The 18,864-nt window shown below is 41.9% G+C and overlaps 1 protein-coding gene across 2 annotated transcripts in view; it reads right to left on the bottom strand.

The window, feature by feature from the left end:
* Positions 1–18,262, bottom strand: part of ADAM23 (ADAM metallopeptidase domain 23) — a 153,720-nt gene extending 135,458 nt beyond the window's left edge. For both annotated transcript variants that reach the window (XM_069467886.1, XM_069467894.1), the window contains exons 1-2: positions 17,724–18,262; positions 16,299–16,516 (exon numbers count right to left, since the gene is read on the bottom strand). In XM_069467886.1, the coding sequence (XP_069323987.1) occupies positions 16,299–16,516; positions 17,724–17,925 (420 nt within the window). In that variant the 5' untranslated portion in view covers positions 17,926–18,262. The remainder of the gene's footprint in view (positions 1–16,298; positions 16,517–17,723) is intronic.
* Between the last annotated feature and the right edge of the window lie 602 nt (positions 18,263–18,864).

Here is an 18,864-nt window from a genome sequence, read left to right on the forward strand (position 1 = left end):
ATAAACTTAGAGGCAAAATACATTGAAAACTACAAAATGTTGCTAAAAGAAATTAAAGAAGACACAAATAAATGGAAAGACATCACATGTTCATGAATTAGAAGACTTAATATTGTTAAAGTGCCTGACATAGTTTGGATATTTGTCCTCCCCAAATCTCATGTTGAAATTTGAACCCCAATGTTGAAGATGGAGCCTGAAGGGAGGTGCTTGGGTCATGGGGGCAGCTCCCTCATAAACGGCTTGGTGCCCTCCCCACTGTAACGAGTGTGTTCTCACTTTATTAGTTCACATGAGAGCTGGTTGTTTAAAAGAGCATGAGCATCCCCTCCTCTCTCTCTGGCTCCCTCTTTTGACATATGATTTGCCTGCTCCACCTTGATTGGAAGCTCAATGAAGCCCTCACCAGAAGCATATGCTGGTGTCATGCTTCTTGTATAGCCTGCACAACTAAGAGCCAAATAAATCTCTTTTCTTTATGAATTACCCAGCCTCAGGTATTTCTTTATAGCAATGCAAATGGACTAAGAAAATGCCAGTATTACCCAAAGCAATCTATATATTCACTGCAATCCCTATCTAAATCTCTGCAACATTTTTTGCAGAAATAGAAAAATCCATCCTAAAATTCATATGAAATCTCAAGGGACCCCAAACAACCAAACCAATCTTGAAAAAGAAGAATAAAGTTGGAGGTCTCACACTTCCTGATTTCAAAACTTACTACAAAGCTACAACAATTAAAACAGTGTGGTACTGACACAAAGATAGACATAAAGACCAATGGAATAGAGAGCCCAGAAATAAACCTTCAAATATATAGTCAAATTATCTTTGACAAAAATGACAAGACCATTCAAAGGGGAAAGGATGGTCTTTTCAACAAATGTTGAATGTGTTGGGATATCCACATGCAAAAAGCTAAACTTGGACCTTACCTTACACCATATAAGAATTAACTTAAGCCAGATGCAGTGGCTCATGCCTGTAATCCTAACACTCTGGCTCATGCCTGTAATCCTAACACTCTCGGAGGCTACGGCAGGAGGATTGCTTGAGCTCAGGAGTTCAAGACCAGCCTGAGCAAGAGCTAGACTCTGTCTCTACTAAAAATAGAAAAATTAGCCGGGCGTCATGGCACACACCTATAGTACTAGCTACTCAGGAAGCTGAGGCAAGAGGATTGCTTGAGCCCAGGAGTGGGAGGTTGCAGTGAGCTACAATGATGCCACTGCACTCTACCCAGGATGACAGAGCAAGACTCTGTCTTAAAAAAGCATTAACTTCAAATGAATCAAAGGCCTAAACATAAGAGCTAAAACAACAAAACTCTTTGAAGAAAACATAGGAGAAAACTTCATAACATAGGATTTGGCAATGATTTCTTGAATATGATACCAAAGGACATGAAAGATGTTCAACATCACTAATCATCAGGAAAATGCAAATCAAAATCAAAATGAGATACCATTTCACACTCATTAGGATGGCTAATATTTAAAAAAAGAAACAGAAAATACTAAGTGCTGGTGAGGATGTGGAGTAATTGAAATTCTTTTGCATTACTAATGGGAATGTAAAATGGTGCAGCTGCTGTGGAAAATGTTATGGTGATTCTTTGATTCCTCAAAAAATTAAAAATAGAATGATTACATGATCTAGCCATTCCACTCCTGGGTATATACCCAAAACAGTTGAAAGTAGGGACTCAACAGATATTTGTATACCCATGTTCATAGTACCATCATTCACAATAGCCAAAAGATGAGAGCAACCCAAGTGTCTGCCAATGGATGAATGGATAAACAAAATGTAGTACAGACATACAATGGAATAATATTCTGCCTTAAAAAAGAAGGAAATTCTGGCACGTGCTATTAATACAACATGGGTGAACCTTGCAGTCATTACGCTAAATGAAATAAGTCAGTGACAAGAAGACAAATACTGTATGATTCCACTTATATGAGGTACTAGAGTAGTCAGTTTACAGAGACATAAAGTAGAATGGTAGTTGCCAGGGGCTGGGGAGAGAGGGAATAGGAAGTTAGTATTTAATGGGTATAGGGCTTCTTCTCGGGGTGAAGAAAAAGTTCTGGAGATGGATGGTGTAATGGCTACACAACGCTGTGAATATACTCATGAATGCCACAGAAATGTACAGTTACATGCTCAAAATGGTAAGTCTTATGTATACTTTACCACATAAAACAATGTTTTGATATCACCAAAAACTGAACTACTTATGCTTTTCTCTCAAATATTATTCTCCTTTGTTTTATTAATCTATTAATAACCAAATCTCAACTTCCAGCATAACATCTCCAAATATGCTTTTGAGCAATTTCCTTTTCAGAACCTCAGCTTGTACCCACTTTCTGTGACCACCATCTCCCTATGAAGACCAAAGGCTGTGGTACAATCTGTTTCCTTCAGCTCTGACACAACAGCCCCCCTCCAAAAATTCTGTGAAAACTCCTGTTACCACTATGAAGCGTCTCTCCTTTGATTTCAAGCAATTTCTCCAGCTATCAAGACGCACACACCACTTTTCATGGAAATAAAACTGTGATACTCACTTCCAGAACAGCAGTAATCCTTCCCTTGTTTAATCCACTGTACATTGAAATCAGAGAATCTCTATTCCTCTGGTAAATAAGAAAGTACCATCTTGACAAGCCACTGATACATCAAAAGCATTTTTCTGGACAACAAAAGGTAATTTTGAACATGTCAGAACATCAATGAATATGTTTGGGTGTTATTTTTGTTTTTTATTGTTATAATAAAAATTGTATGGTCTATGATTTGAAAATAGGAAAATCAAAATTTTAAATTAAAATGTGAATGAGACAAAGTAGGCAAGTCTGTTTATTAAAATGTTTAAACCATCAGTGAAGGTGATATTTAAATCTCATTAGGTAGGTGTTTAAACATACAAACATAAAAAGCATTTCCTGCTGTCCAACTATAACAACAAGCAATAACTTGATTTTCTTCAGTGACCACATTATGATTGGAAGAGGGGAAATAAGTCACTCTGAGTATGTGGGAAACCCCTGGAGGCTGAGCTGAGAAGTGACATGATCCGAATCAAAACTTAAAGGGATCAGTCTGCCTGATGCGTGTAGAACGGACTGGAGCAGAGTGGTGGGAGCCAGACAAAATCAGGGAGAAGAGTTGGGAAGACATTAAGTAAGAGCTGATGGTGGATCAGACCAGGCTGGCAGCAGTGGAGAAGTGGTTGGATTCCAAATAGCTTCTGAAGGGAGAACAAGAGGATTTGATGGCTTGCAGTGATGCTTGAGAGAAAGAGAAGGGAAAGCATTCTCTGTCTGAGCAACCTGAAGATGATGTTCCATTTAACCAGGGAGGAAGAATGTGAGAGGGACAGGCTGGGGCAGGAGATATTAGAATCAGGTGTTCCATTTTGGACATGTTAAGCTTGAGCTGCCTCTTAGACATCCAAGGGGAGATACAAGGTAAATGCAAGTCTGGGTGTCAAAGGAGAGATTATACTCTATGCAAAAGAATGAAGATTCTCAAATGGTTACATCACAAACAAGTGTTTCATACAAATAAGTCAAATAAGTTCATAAACTTTTAGCACATTAGGGCATGAAAACAAGAAATCCAAGAACTCTGGAAATCTAAAATGGAAAAACATATTTAAGATCTGAGAGGTAGACAGGATAGTTTATACTCTTTGGGCAATAATGCATCAGTAGGTCTTAAAAGGACTAATGCCCCAAATAAAAGGACAAATAAAAAGAAGAATATATAGTTAATTAGAAGGGAAAAAATAATCATTAACCATTTCCAAAAGCTGTTTTGCACACCATTGCAAAGCCACAAATAACAAGATGACATCATCCCAATATCACACTGGTTCTGAAGGGAACAAGCGACAGTATTTTTGCAGCCCAACTGACAAATGCTTCCAACTACAGTTGTACATTCTGCATAGACGAAAGACCATTAAGTTACACAGGACAGCCTACAGTAATTAACAAGGAAATCAGTGAGAGCTTATTAACTGTTTTAGCCATAATTTATAAGAGAGGAGAATCACTGTATGAACTCTTGGTTAAAAGAGTTAAGATGCAAAGCCCAAGATTTTACCTCCTTGTCATAGCATGTTCAATCATATCCCAGTGTCCAAATAAAAACAGAATTGTATATCTGATATTTTTACTATGTTAAATTTTTTCTGGTCAGGAGATCTATATACTATTCTATTTGTCATGGTTTTATAATTGTTATATTTCATTCCAAAAAAACTATCAATGGCAGATGAAAGTATTTCTTGGGTTTGTTTTTGGTTGGGGAATTGGGGGAGAGGGAGAAGTGGGTAGACATCCAATTGGGATATTTCTTCGGAAAATTATTCTCTGAATATGTGCTATCTATAGTACAAGTATTTGGGGCAACACAATATCCACCTTGGCAATTAGCTCCAAGAAGAAAGTGGTTCACCTTACAACTCCCTAAAATGCCTGATTTCCAGGCCTGTTTTGGAGTGCCCTGATTATTGGCAAAGGTTTGGGGAAAACTTCTCTACTCGCCCAGAGTACAAACACCATGTTTAACTGCTACTGCCTCAGTGCGGTTCCACGGCTTGCAGCCTCTGAGATATCACGCACATCCCAGCAGAGTTGCTCTTCAACATCTACTTGCAACTGGAGTGGGCCAATCAGGCTCATCCTCAGCCATACACCCAGGAAGACCCTGAGAACCACAACTGTCCTTATAATTACCCTCAAGCCCACCTTTCTTTTTTAATAAAACAAACCCTTTATTCATAAAAGAGTAGTTTGCAACTTGGGTTCCCTAGGCCTCTGGTCAGTAATTAACAGGTAACATCTCCTGAGTACTTCCTGTATGCCAGGCACTGCGCACACCACGTTACATAGGTATCCCATTTAGGCCAGGCACAGCCTCTGGGGTGGACAACACTATTTTGTCCATGTGATTGATATGGAAGCTGTGGCTCAGAGAGGCTAAGTAACCTGTCAAAGTCTAAATAGCTGGTAACAGCAAATCTGTCGGACATCCAGACCCTTGACCCCCAATCGTTCCTCTTGTAGAAGTAAGAGAGTCAAAGAGGAATTTCTAACATTCGAAACAGCCTAGCACAAATTATATTTAACCCACAAATAAATGGCTATGCTGGATCATTAAAATGCCAATTTCCTTGCTTTGCACTGGAATATCATGGCAGGGTAGAAATTGGTTCCACTGTTTCACATGCTGACAAAAAGTTTAAATTGGGTATTATGTCATCTCTTTGGTTAAAAAAAAAAAGTGCAGACCAGGTGAGGTGGCTCACACCTGTAATCCTAGCACTCTGGGAGGCCGAGGCAGGCAGATTGTTTGAGCTCAGGAGTTTGAGACCAGCCTGAGCAAGAGCGAGATCCCGTCTCTACAAAAAAAAAAAAAAAGAAAAGAAAAGAAAAAAAAATTGAAAGAAATTAGCCAGACAACTAAAATATAAAGAAAAAATTAGCCAGACATTGTGGCACATGCCTATAGTCCCAGCTACTCAGGAGGCTGAGGCAGAAGGATTGCTGGAGCCCAGGAGTCTGAAGTTGCTGTGAGCTAGGCTGATGCCACGACACTCTAGCCCAGGCAACAGAGTGAGACTCTGTCGCAAAAAAAAAAAAAAGTGCAAATTACCCAGTTCTTAATTAAATTCAGCTTATTTTGAAGACCCACTTCTTCAAACTGCATACTGCTATATTATAGAATATCTTTCCAAAAAAAAAAAAAAGCCATTTCTAGAATGCTTCAAATGTCTGACACATAATATGGAAACAACAAATATGATCACCCTTATTCAATACACAAGCAAAAAGGAAAATCTGCTGGAAGAAAAAGAAAGCTAACAAAGATTAATAAAGAAAGGTAAACAGATAAGCAAAATATTCCAAAATTACCAGCAGTTTGAACAAGATTATTTATCTGGAGAACTCAATTAGGAAAAAAAAAAAAAAAAGGACAAGAAAATGAGTTGGTTGCAGAGGAAGGTCAAGGGAACAATGTACATGTGTGTACATATGTGCACAGATAAGGTATAGTTTGTTCATAGGTCCTGATCATCAAGAGGGAAGGTGTCTGGAAAGGACAGAAACTTCCTATTCAACCGACAGACATGTGATAAAAGAACAAAAGGGACTAGAAGTCTACAGACCAAGGTTCTGGTCATTTTAGTCATGCCAGTAATTCCTAAGATCTGGAGGAACTGACCTGACCTCTTTGGGATTTTAACTCATCCTCTGAATGAGTTTCCTCCTCCAGAACACAGAAATAATCGTCATCTTGGCAGTTATGTTGTGAGGACCTCATGTGAGATCATAGATACAAAAGTGCCTCAATAAAACTGTTTAGGTTCCACACAAAGGCTATATATTATATTTGTTATTATCAGTGCTTTAGAGAGTTGAAATGCAATTCATTTCATGCATTCTACTTATCCAAAAAAGTAAAGAGCAAGGGTCACATGGGTGACAGGAGACTCCGCTAAGCACTGACTGATTTACATTGTTTATGGAGCCCATCTGCAATACAGCCGTTACAGTATATGGCAATAGCAGGCCTGTTTACAATTAAAAGATAGCACGATACACCCAATTAAATGATCCAGACTACAACATGATACAGCAAATGCTTAAATGCCCACACTAAGGGAAAGGAAGCTCTGGAACAGACGCTAGAATCCAGCAGATACTCAAAAATCTCTATCTCCACGGCTCTGGGATGTTTTTTATCACAAGTCTCTAGCTGTGCTTCAGTGTGACTACTTCTAAATTTAATTGTCAGCCCCACTGAAGGCAGAAGATGGTCCAGGAGCATGTGATTACCTTGTTCCTACTGCCCACCTAGGATTAAAAATGTGGCAGGATGATTCCCTCAAGTGGACACTATCATGCAGATAAGCAAAGGTGAGTGTCCCCAGCTGTGTAACTATAGACCCAAGCTCAAGAGCAATATAGTCACTGGTCATAGGATCCTATTTATACTTCTGTTTATTGGTGTGTTTGAACTTAACTACTCTGTAATTAGTGTCTACCAGCAGTGGAGACTTGTTTCAATTTCCACCATTTCCATTTCTACGCAGAAGGCTTAGAGAACATTTAGTGTTAGGGAGATCTTGTTAACAGATAAATATCTTTCACAACCGAACTGAAAGTAGAACTTGAAGTCATCAATTTATAATGTTCCAGATGAGGAAATAAGCTTCTGTCTATTCTTTAGCCAAGAAAGACACCTTTATAACAAATCTTATTTGGAGCATCGCGCTAATTCACAGGTTCACGGCCATCCCAGACTGGGTGCCCAATGATGGAGAATGCACCTCTCATGTTATTTTATAAAAAGCAAAAGTTTTATCCAAATTTGCCATGAATGAACATGATTATTTTTTAATTCTCATTGTTCTGAATAAATATGATGACTGGATCTATACTTTTTATAATAGAATTCCTAAAATTATATTTGATTAAAATTGTACTGAATTTATATACATTCTAAACACAAAGACTCCCTTGTAAAATTGCAAAATTCAGACACTCAGTGGATTTGGAACGAATAAATTATATGAATGAATGAGTCTTTCATAAGGTTAAAGGGCACCCATATCAATTGTGAACTGAATACTTTGTATGAATAAAGCCTTATGATTATGTACATTCTTGAAAGGAATAAAATATTTTCATTCAGGAAACTCATACTCTAGGAGCAATTAATTATTCAGATCTTAAAGATGATGATGACAGGATCTTCTGAAGCAGGAATCGAACAGAATTTGGACTTAAAAATCTGAGCACGCATTACTGACAAATTAGGTTCTTGCCATTGGTCACGACAGTTTTCCGAAACCAGCCCCCGAGTTTGGACAGACACGAATGGAACCATCCAGACAAAATTAACTCCTGGCCGGGCGCGGTGGCTCACGCCTGTAATCCTAGCACTCTGGGAGGCCGAGGCGGGTGGATTGCTCAAGGTCAGAAGTTCGAGACCAGCCTGAGCGAGACCCCGTCTCTACTAAAAATAGAAAGACATTATATGGACACCTAAAAATCTATATAGAAAAAATTAGCCGGGCATAGTGGCACATGCCTGTAGTCCCAGCTACTCGGGAGGCTGAGGCAGTAGGATCGCTTGAGCCCAGGAGTTTGAGGTTGCTGTGAGCTAAGCTGACGCCACGGCACTCACTCTAGCCTGGGCAACAAAGTGAGACTCTGTCTCAACAAAAAAAAAAAAAAAAAAAAAAAAAAAATTACCTCCTGTCATGGACTGACCGTTGGGTAAAAAGGCCTGGAGAAATGTTGAAAGGAGAGGGGGACAGCAAATGAGTGGTATCAGAAGGAAAGCAGCACTTCTTCTCAAGAGCTTTGACATCTTCTCCCTCACTCCACAGGGAAAATTTATCTAGCCCAAGTTATGCTTGTTGAATGTGGATACAGGGAGTCGCATGATGAAATAAGTGTGCCACGAAGATTAATCTGTCAGCAGTGGGACTGATGGATTGACAGAGAGAGAGACAAGAGGCGAAGACAAGAACACAGTGCAGAGAGAGGAGGAGGGATGGAGTCATGGGAGAAGCGTCAAGACTTAATAAGTGACTATTTATAGGCAGGAGATGAAGGAGACAGAAGAGTCAAAGATGACTCCCAAGGTTCACTCTTAATGTCTGGGAAGATGAGTGTACCGCTGAGAAAAGCGGAGAAGGCAGGAAGGACAGCACTCTTCCTGCCTGATTTTCCTTCACACTCAGTGATGCCACCAACCCTGGGCAATGCCACCAGGCAAATGCTCCTGGGTCATTTTTTGATTGGCTGTAAAGAGAAGGACAATGGACCATGGTGTTAACAAAGCCTGAGAATAAGTGGAGACAGAATGACACTAGTAGTTACATAGTTAGCAGAAATGAATCAACCCATGAGCAGGAAGAGCCGAAAGCATTCTTTAGGGACACACACTGAAGCAAGACTTTTCACAGCACAGCTCAGCTGTAGACTCCCGGGTGAAAGGATTAGAAATGGTCTGGACTCTGTAAGAGAGAAGAATCAAAGACAGGGCTCCAAACTCAAATGCCCAGAGGGGATGGGCAAGTAACAGAAATGAACAAGGGTGAGTGTTAGGCTGTAAGGAACAGGGGACCACAGCAAACAGCGCATGCCATCCTATCCATAGAGGAGTCATTTCTTTTTTTTTTTTTTTTCTTTGAGACAGAGTCTCACTCTGTTGCCCAGGCTAGAGTGCCGTGGCATCAGCCCAGCTCACAGCAACCTCAAAGTCCTGGGCTCAAGCAATCCTACTGCCTCAGCCTCCCGAGTAGCTAGGACTACAGGCACGCGCCACCATGCCCGGCTAATTTTTTCTCTACATATTTTTAGTTGTCTAGATAATTTCTTTCTATTTTTAGTAGAGACGGGGTCTCACTCTTGCCCAGGCTGGTCTCAAACTCCTGAGCTCACACAATCTGCCCACCTCAGCCTCCCAGAGTACTAGGATTACAGTAGTGAAGAGGAGTCATTTCTCAATGGCAAGTGGTCACTCCCACCCAAGACTGCAGGCCCAATCTTCGGATTCTTCAAGAGAAATCATCACGCCCACCACTCTCCACCATGTTACATTAGTGTACCTTCTCCAAGGACTTGTCAATCCCTGAAATCCTGGTGTCGTTGTTATTGCTGTTGTGGCTGTGTTTATGGTCTGTCTCCTCCTACTAGAAGGTAAGCTCCCTGAGGAGCCACATAACTGGCACTCAATCGATGCTCGACCAATACCTGCTCACCTCTTCATTTCCCAGGACTTACCATGTGACCCAGAATCAATACAAAGCCCTCAAATCTTCACAACGTTAACAACTTTCTGCTCTCACCTCCTGCCACTCTAAATACACCCTATCAATCCAGCATGGGCTCTGCAACGGAAAGACCTGGGTTCAAATCACCTGGCTCTGCCTGTCACTTACCAGCTGAAGACGCTAACTATAAATCTCAACTGCTACCTCTATAAACATCGACGGGTTTCTAGGGGAATTAAGTAGGATTTTTCAAAATTGATTACAAATGTTACACTAACGCCTGATTCTTTGAAACTTCCCACACTTGGGTTTCCTCTTCTGGCACTCACCACACCGAACACCCTGTTGCTACTCAGCAAGCCAGGCGCTTGCATTCTGAGCCTCTTCTCTGCTGATTCTGTGGATTCTCCTCTCTCCACCTCCCGCAGAAACCTATGTCTTAACTGCTCTTTGGTGCAGCTCAATTGTTTCTTCCTCCACAAGGTTTTCTTTGACTTCCCTGGGCAGGTTATTCTCTCCTCTGAGTGCCTGCAGCCTTCAGTTCCTTCCACTAGTAACTGCACTGACGTGAACCACACCCCAGCAGCTGCCTTGATTCTGACACCCCTCCAGTGAGCAAAGGTAGGGACTGTTACCCTTTATCATTTTCCCCAGAGTCTAGCACAGTGCCTGATTCAAAAGAGGTATTCAATAAATATTTACTGGCCGGGCACACTGGCTCACACCTGTAATCCTAGCACTCTGGAAGACCGAGGTAGGAGTATTGCTTGAGCTCAGGAGTTCAAGACCAGCCTCAGCAAGAGCAAGACCCCATCTCTACTAAAAATAGAAAAAAATAGCCAGGCATGGTGGCACGCGCCTGTAGTCCCAGCTACTCGGGAGGCTGAGCAAAAAGATCATTTGAGCCCAGGAGTTTGAGGTTGCTGTGATCTAGGCTGATGCCATGGCACTCTAGCCTGGGCAACAGAGCCAGACTCTTGTCTCAAAAAATAAAAATATAAAATAAACAAAAAATGTTTGCTGAATCAAACAAAACTGAACACCTACCAGATGTAAATCCGATTTATTGGAAATTGTATGAGTAGAAGGACACATCTTGCTCCAACACTGAGCAACTAAACCTAACAATGACAAAAGCTACCACATAGTCAGTTCTTGATTATCACAGTAACAACGGGCAACAGTGATAGGGATAATCTGAGAATTGTTAATATAGGTATTTTCACTACTTTAGGTAGTGTAAGACTACAGTAAGTCTGACTTATGCAGCGCTAAAACCTCAAGACCAAAATTACCTCTCCTACTGATCTGGCACAGTGCCAAAAATACTTAATAGTATCTTGCAGCTTCTTTGAACTTCATTTTGATTATAACAGGAAATTTCATGGGAACCACTGCACTCTTTCTAATATATGAGTATTCAATCCTCAATTCATTCCACAGGTATTTTACTGAGGACCTACCATATGCCAGGCATTACAAATAAAGTCGTTACAATCCTGAATTCTATAAACTACAGTTTTTTAATGACTGCTTAGGAAGATCCAGGAACCTTGGGAAGGCTGTTGATGCCAATACAAAAGTTTGTATTATCATATAACCTAATAGTTGCTGCTCTACCAATACTGAGAAAGGGCCCTGCGACAATTCAGACTTGTCAATCAAATTCATTTAATTAAGTTAGGAGGCAGCAGAGCATTTCCACAGTATATACCATAAGATTTTACAAAATCTTAACTCTTTAACTAAAACCTGGACTTGTTAAAGAAACTTCTAGAAGGGCGTTTTCTTCCTATCTTCCACAGTATAAAATTTTCTATTGAGTTTTTTAAAATTAATTCCTGGTAAGAAGGGTCATAAAAACATAAGTTCCAGAATTCTAAAAAAGTGTGATAACACCTCATGAAAGAGACCTTGGGACCCCTTGTCCCACGCTCCTCTTTCTGTTGTTCCATACCAAGAACAATGGAACAAGAAGCTTCTGGAAAGCCAAGAAATGTGGAACCAATCTTACCCTAAAATAGAGTAGGAAGTAAAAATAATCACCAAGTTCTAAATTCACTTAAACTTCTCTCTCTTCAACCTGGAGTGGTGGGTAGCAGAGAAGGTAATGAAACGCTGAGCCACACAGGTGGACTAAAGTCACCTTTCCCCAAGGCCCTGTCCTATGCACGGTATACCACTTCAATCCCTTCCCAAGTGAAGGCTTCCTTAACTTTCCTAGAAACAGACTACATAGTATTATCTCAGAATTAATGAATGAATGATGAATCTAAAGTGTTTCTCCTGTGTTTTAAATGTATGGTCCATTTTATTAATATATTTCATTAACAGTTAATAAAATGCTCATGTATAGTAATCATATAATTCCATAAACGTCTCTACAAGTGAAAAAGATGTCTTGATTACAAAGTAAGAAATAAAAGAAAAAAGCAGCAGTTTTTTTCCTTCTCTCTTCTCACAGAACACTCCTGACACCCGGTATACGGGGGGGGGGGGGTTCCCCCCAACATCAAGCAATTCTGCAGATTCTCCATCAGATACCACCTGCGTGTCCACTAATTCAATTCAATTCTGACAGTATCAATCTGGCATCAGATCCCACAGGTTGAAGGCTTAGTCCCACAAGCCTTCAGATGCCAACTTCAGATGCTAATCTCAAGCCCCAGGTGTGGCCTGTGCTTCTGACAGACTGGCTATAAATCGGGGTTCCCACGACCCTCTCCAATGAATTTGCTAGAGAGGTTCATGGAACTCAGAGAAACACTTTACTTACATTTACCCATTTACTATAAGGATGTTACAAAGAATACAAATGAACAGCCAGATGGAAGAGACACATAAGGCAAGGTATGGAGGAATGGACTCAGATCTTCCATACCCTCTCCAGGCTCCCCATCTTCTAGGAACTTCCACATGTGCTGCTATCCAAAAGTTTCCAGAATTTAGTCCCTTTGGGTTTTCATGGAAGCTTCATTATGTAGGCATGACTGATTAAACCCCTGGCTATTGGTGATCAACTCAACCTTCAGCCCCTCTCCTTGGCCATGGAGCTGAAAGTCCCAACCTTCTAATCACGCTTTGGTCTTTCTGGTGACCAGCCCCTCTCTTGAAGCTATCTAGGGGCCCCCGTCACCAGTCATCTCATTAGCATATGAGGTTCCTAGGGTTTTAGAAGCTGTGTACCAGGAAACAGGATGAAGACCAAATATATATTTCACACAGTATCACACAAAGCAATACTAAATTTTTCCATTTCAGACCCTAATATTGCTACATATGGTAAAATGACTTCCTAGCTAGTAAGAAATAATATCTAATACATCATCAGAAAACAAAACTGTCTATGAAGAAACCTGAATTTGGGTAACCACCAAATCAAGGAACGTAACATTTAGATCCGAGATGTCAAAACTCCCTGTCTGCCCTGGGCTATCTTGGTTTATGCCTATGATCATGACACAGTTCTTAGGTGTAGGCACTTCTCTCAAAAATGGCACAGTTTGGACAACTGGTTCTATATCACTCTACTGGGAGATAAAAAGATTCCTAAACATTCTTTGACAAAGAAAAGTTAAGGTTTTCAGAAACATTAGCATTCACAAAGGTGCTTTACACAATCTCCTTTTAAACTGACCAATTTTGAAAGAGTTAATAAACATTTTAACTTTCACAGCTATAAAGTAATAAGGATTGATCAACACTGAATGTTTATGAAGTTTCTTCAGACATAAATGTGGAGCTTGGCCTCGCAACCTATATTTGGGAATTCCCTGCCCCCCAACCTCTATACCCAATACAGGGATCCATGAGAATGGTACAGTGATTCAGCATTTCTAAGGCATTCATTAAAATATGCTTCAATGCAATGAAATCAGGGGAGGAAAAAAGGCACATAAGACACAGATATTAAACTCAAAATTTCTTTTTATAAAAGCAAAAATAATGAAATTCTATACTCTCATACTGAAACATTTGCAAAGCAGCAGAAATGACAAGTGTGTCTCTCATCACTGTTATTAGGCAAGTCATCCTAAGACACAGCAGAAAGCATATGGAACACTTTTTGTCAACTAGTTCAAGAGATGCTTAAAAATAGAAGTAAAAGGGAAATCGCAAAACACAAAGGGAAACTGTTCGCCAAACAAGAACAACACTGTTTGTACCTGGACAGGAGTACTTTTTAGAATCTTGCTTATCTCCTTTTTGTGTCTCCTAGAGGACAGACCATGTCTTTTTCACTCTTGTAACCCTCACCTCTTATCTTTGAATCCTTAGTACACTGCTTTGCACATGAAAAAGGTGCAAAAAGTGTTCATTTAATTAAACTAATAAGAATAGAAGAAAACTGCTTTCAAATATAATTTCCACATAAACATTCCTTTCAAAGTACGGTATTAAAAAAACCCAACCTCATGAGGGGGTGGCAGTGGCAAGGCAGAATCATTCCAAGAGCAAGTAGGTGTCCCACAGTGAGAAATCTATTCCTCTAGGTAGTGGTGGGTAAAGGTTTAACAAACCTTATTATCACAGAAAGTCACATACATTGTCATCAAACCATTTCCCACCAAACAAAACAGTCACATAAAGTTAGCCCATACGACGAGCATTAGTTATAGCATCCAATACCTGAGTTATAAAGAAGTTCCACTGAAATTTCTTTCAAATCTCAGCTGAGGAGGGTTTGACCATTCTTTAAAACAGGCTTTGAGGCAGTTGTTCCTCCTTCAGCACCGTATGCAAAGGCACTGGAGTTTGAGAACCAGCCATTTAACCATAGAAGGTCTCATTCATGAAGAAAACTATAAAATGGACCTCAATGCATTTTATCAAAAGGGACTTGGATTTCTCTTCCTTAAAAACAACATCTACTCCTCCTATCAATAAGACAGATGGGCAGACATGATCTAGTACTGCGGTACCGGACCACGGCTTGTTAGAGACCAAGTCACAGAGCTCCGCCCACCAACCCACCCCGTCCAAGAAACTTAGGAAGGTGGGGGCGAGAAGAGTGAGGGAAGCTTCATCTACACAGCCTCTCCCCATCACTCACATCACATCACCATCACCGCCTGAGCTCCACCCCCACCCCCATCCTCCATCCCTCCAACCGCTGCCCTGACTGTGGAAAAACTGTCTTCTATGAAACCACACCTAAAAGGTTGGGGACCACCGATCTAGTAATCTGCCCGTTAAGTTACATAGGAACTTATGGGAGAAAAGGCTGGCAGAGAACAGAGAGCCATATATCTGAGCCAACGTGGGTAGCAGCCACTACACAATAATGTGAAACAAAATTAACTTCTCCAACAATATCCAGTATGAAAGAAGAATGTTCTCAGAAATCAAACTGTAAAAAAATAGTAAAAATCAAATATTCAGGCCTCCTGAATTTTATATTAGTGGCTCTACAACCTTAGGAAAGTCACCAAAAAGCCTTAAATTTCTAGTTCATTTTGCAAATGAGGATAAATACTGTTACCACTTACCTATATTTTAGAAAACTAATAAAAGCAATGATGTAAACCACAGATACTTTCTTAAATTCTAGATGTTTAGATAGTTACTGCTCTTCTCAACTGAACATAAAGTTCAAAACGAAATATTTAACATATAGACTCTATAATCTGCTGCCAATAAAGAACAGAGGTACTGATAAGCCATTGTGTAAACTGCTTGGATCCAAAATAGTAATATTATTAATTCAAATAAAGACTAGTAAGCAAGAAAAAATATCCCTTAAACTCTTTGGATATTAAACACATTTGTCTTCCACTGAATACCTTTTTAAAAATCAGTTTCTGAACTAACCTAAAAGTAAAGCAATTTGCTCACAATCAATGCAGTTAAGTCTTGAAGGATTATGTCAACCAAAACTGGTCTTCATATGATGCAAATAATTTGTTTCTATTCACCATACTCTTTTAAAGTGTCAAATTGTCTACTTACTGAAAATATAATGGACAAAACGTATTTTTTTCCTACTCACCAATTAAAAAAAGAAAAAGGTTTAAATTTAAACACTCAATTTCTAAGTGGGAAGACTGACAAGGATCCTGCAGCCAAATAGCTTCTTACAGCAATCTTCTGTGTGCAGATTTAAAGCAGTTTTTTATAGCACAGAAGGTACAATACTGCACCCTTACATAAAGCTTCACAGAAACAAGTCAGGACCATAAACACATTCACTTAACTACTATACAGTGCCCAATGCTCCTGAAAGGTACATGGACCCAATTTCAGTTGCTAAGCTTATAAGGGCATCAGAAAATTCCAGTTCCAGTTTAGTCAGAGAAAAGAAACAAACATTAATCCTATCCCAATAGATTCCAAGTTAATTCCCTCCAGTTTCTCCCCTATCATAATATTAAGTGATTTCTTAATAAAATGCTGCAGTAAAACTTGTGAAATCAGATTCTGGCAGAAAATCAAATCAAAGGAAAACTCTTCATGGCAGCTACTTTCACATAGCCAGCCTCCTGCCTACCTTATTATGTTTTTGTTGGTGTCTTGCCTTTGTGTCAAGAACATGATAAGGGCTTTCGGAGTCTTGGTTGATGTAATATACAAGTCTTGAAGGCAGTGTGATTTCTTTCTGCATTGCATTGCTGTAACTGATATTACTGCTGCTATTCTGTTGCACTGGATTGTCTTCAACTGCCAGGACTCCCAAATTTTTTTCTGCAGTTTCATTCCAATGCAGAGCTGGGGGGGTGGGGGGCAGGAAGCACAAACACACACACTCATATATATATATATATATATATATACCCCATAAATACATAAGCACTAAAAGTCATTTTTCCATTACACAAAGTTTTCTCTTTATAAGCAGCTAAGAAGTGGAGAAACAGTAAAGTAAGTTATTTCAACAATGAAATGGCCTGGATCAATTAATAGCCAATAAGGCTTATACAATCATGTACTGTTCATTTTGATTTATGTTTTATATGTACATTTTCTAACCAGTCTCAAATCTATAGTTCTAAGTATTGGGGAGGGGCAGAATGAACTTGAGGGAAGAGTCATTAAATGAACATGCTCAGGGGTCCTGACCCTCATCTCCCTCCCTTCTCTGAGTCTACAGAAGCTCAACTCTATTCTGCCTAGTAGCATCCCATGTGAGAGCTAAGAACACTCCTAAGATAACTTGAGTGCTGTATTCATGGGAACATAATGTTAATTGATTTAACAAAATGGACAGTTCCTTTCTCTTTTAACTTTGAGATGAGCAAAAATTCCTTTTGCCATATAGGGATGCAGATACTGGCAGCTTTCCAACTTCTTTTTCTTTTCCTACCAAGGCCAGCTTTCTGTTTCAGTGATTTCCAATCATCAGTGTATTGAACATTACATTAATTGTTCATATTATAACAAGCACTTTGAGAAATCACAACCAAAGGTTGTGCACGAAGTGAAGTCTTCCACACTTTAATTCTTTGGTCCTCAAAGTATGCCTCCCCCACCTTAATCCCAACAGCAGTGAATATACCCTGTAGGAAATTTGAGGAAACAACCCATTGCCACTATTATTATTACATCCTCCCCCCATTCATATTAAGGCTCCCCCACGCAAGAAGCAACTTGCTCCCTCACTGCATTTCCCGTCCTCTGGTTTCCCCTCCGCAAGTTGCATAAAGATCACTGAGGGACCCAGGATCCACTAAATACTTCCCAGTGGAACCAACAGTAATTGGAATGGGTTTTTAGCGAATGCAAACCAGAAATGGAGTTCCAAAAGTGAACTGGAATGAATGGGGGTTTGGGAATCAGAAGGGAGGAAAGGCAGGCAGGGAGGCACGGAAAGGCCAAGCCGGGGACACGTCGGGAGCGCACGGACCCGCTTGCCCTTCGCTTTACTCCGCAGGGCCCAGCGGGGTAGGCAAGGCGAAGGGCACGGGGCCATACCCACCGCTAGGTGCAGCAGCCCCCCAGGCGCGGGGCCGGGACGAGGAGGCGAGCGGAGGCAGCAGGAGAAGGACCAGGAGCAGGCGGCAGGGCGGCGCGCGGGCCGGCACCGGGCCGGCGGGGCCGCGGCGGGGGCCGCAGGAGGCGCCGGCAAGGCTGCAGCCGGCCAGGGGCGGCCGCCGGGAGTTGCTGCCGGGCGGGTTCATGGCTCATAGCTCCCGGGCGCCGCTCGAAGTGGCCGGCGAGAGCGCCGCGCTAGGCTGCAGGGCGGCTGCGGGCGGAGCCGGTCACGCCGGCTCGGCGCGCATGGTGCCGCGGCGGGCAGGGGGCAGGGGGCAGGGGGCTCTGGGATCGGGGCTCGGGGCTTGGGGCCCGGGGCTGGGCAGCGCCCCCTCCCCGGCTCGCCTCTCAGCCCCTCCCGGGGCGGGCCGCAGAGGAGTCTGGGGGTCCTCTCCAACTTGGAGCCTCCCCAGGGGCCGCTCCCTCCCCGCGGCGGGCGCGGCCACTTCAGCGATTGCGGGGGCTGCCGCCGGGCCTGAGGATGCTGAGGCGGCGCGCGGGAGCGAGCGGCGCGGGAACGCGCGGTGCCGGTGTGCGCCCCGCCCCCCCGAGAGCGCGCCTGAGCGGGGCTTCGGGCGCTGGTGCTGATGCTGGGTGATGTTGATGCTGATGCTGCTGTAGCCTGGCACAGAACGCACTGCGCATGCCTCACTGGGGGTGTGGGGGGGAAGCAGCCGTGATGCAGCATCCCAGGCAGCATCAGAGGTGATGGTGGCACCTCCAAAGATGGGGGCGGGGGAGGAGGGAGCTGGCAGTCAGGGATGAGCCGGAGGGGAAAGAAGAAGAGTGCGGGGGCTTCCAGTCCAGAGACAGGCATGATTTGTAGAAAACGATCAGCCAGGGAAATCGATCTGCATTTACCACCACCCTAGACCTCACATACCCCCTCTTTACTCCAACCCCTTTCTGCTAGGGATAAACTAAGGCCAAGCATGTCCTTCTTAACCCTTTATTTCCTTCCTGCAAGTAAATATAAAGGATTGCAGCCGGGGAGATAAAAATAGCACTGCTCCTCATGCAGCTGGCCTGCAGCGGGTGGCACGACGCTGGGAAGCACGTTTGCGCTTCCCAGGCCCGCTGAGTGG

Source organism: Eulemur rufifrons, chromosome 1 (genome assembly GCF_041146395.1).
Source record: "Eulemur rufifrons isolate Redbay chromosome 1, OSU_ERuf_1, whole genome shotgun sequence".
In the NCBI taxonomy this organism is placed as follows: Eukaryota; Metazoa; Chordata; class Mammalia; order Primates; family Lemuridae; genus Eulemur; species Eulemur rufifrons.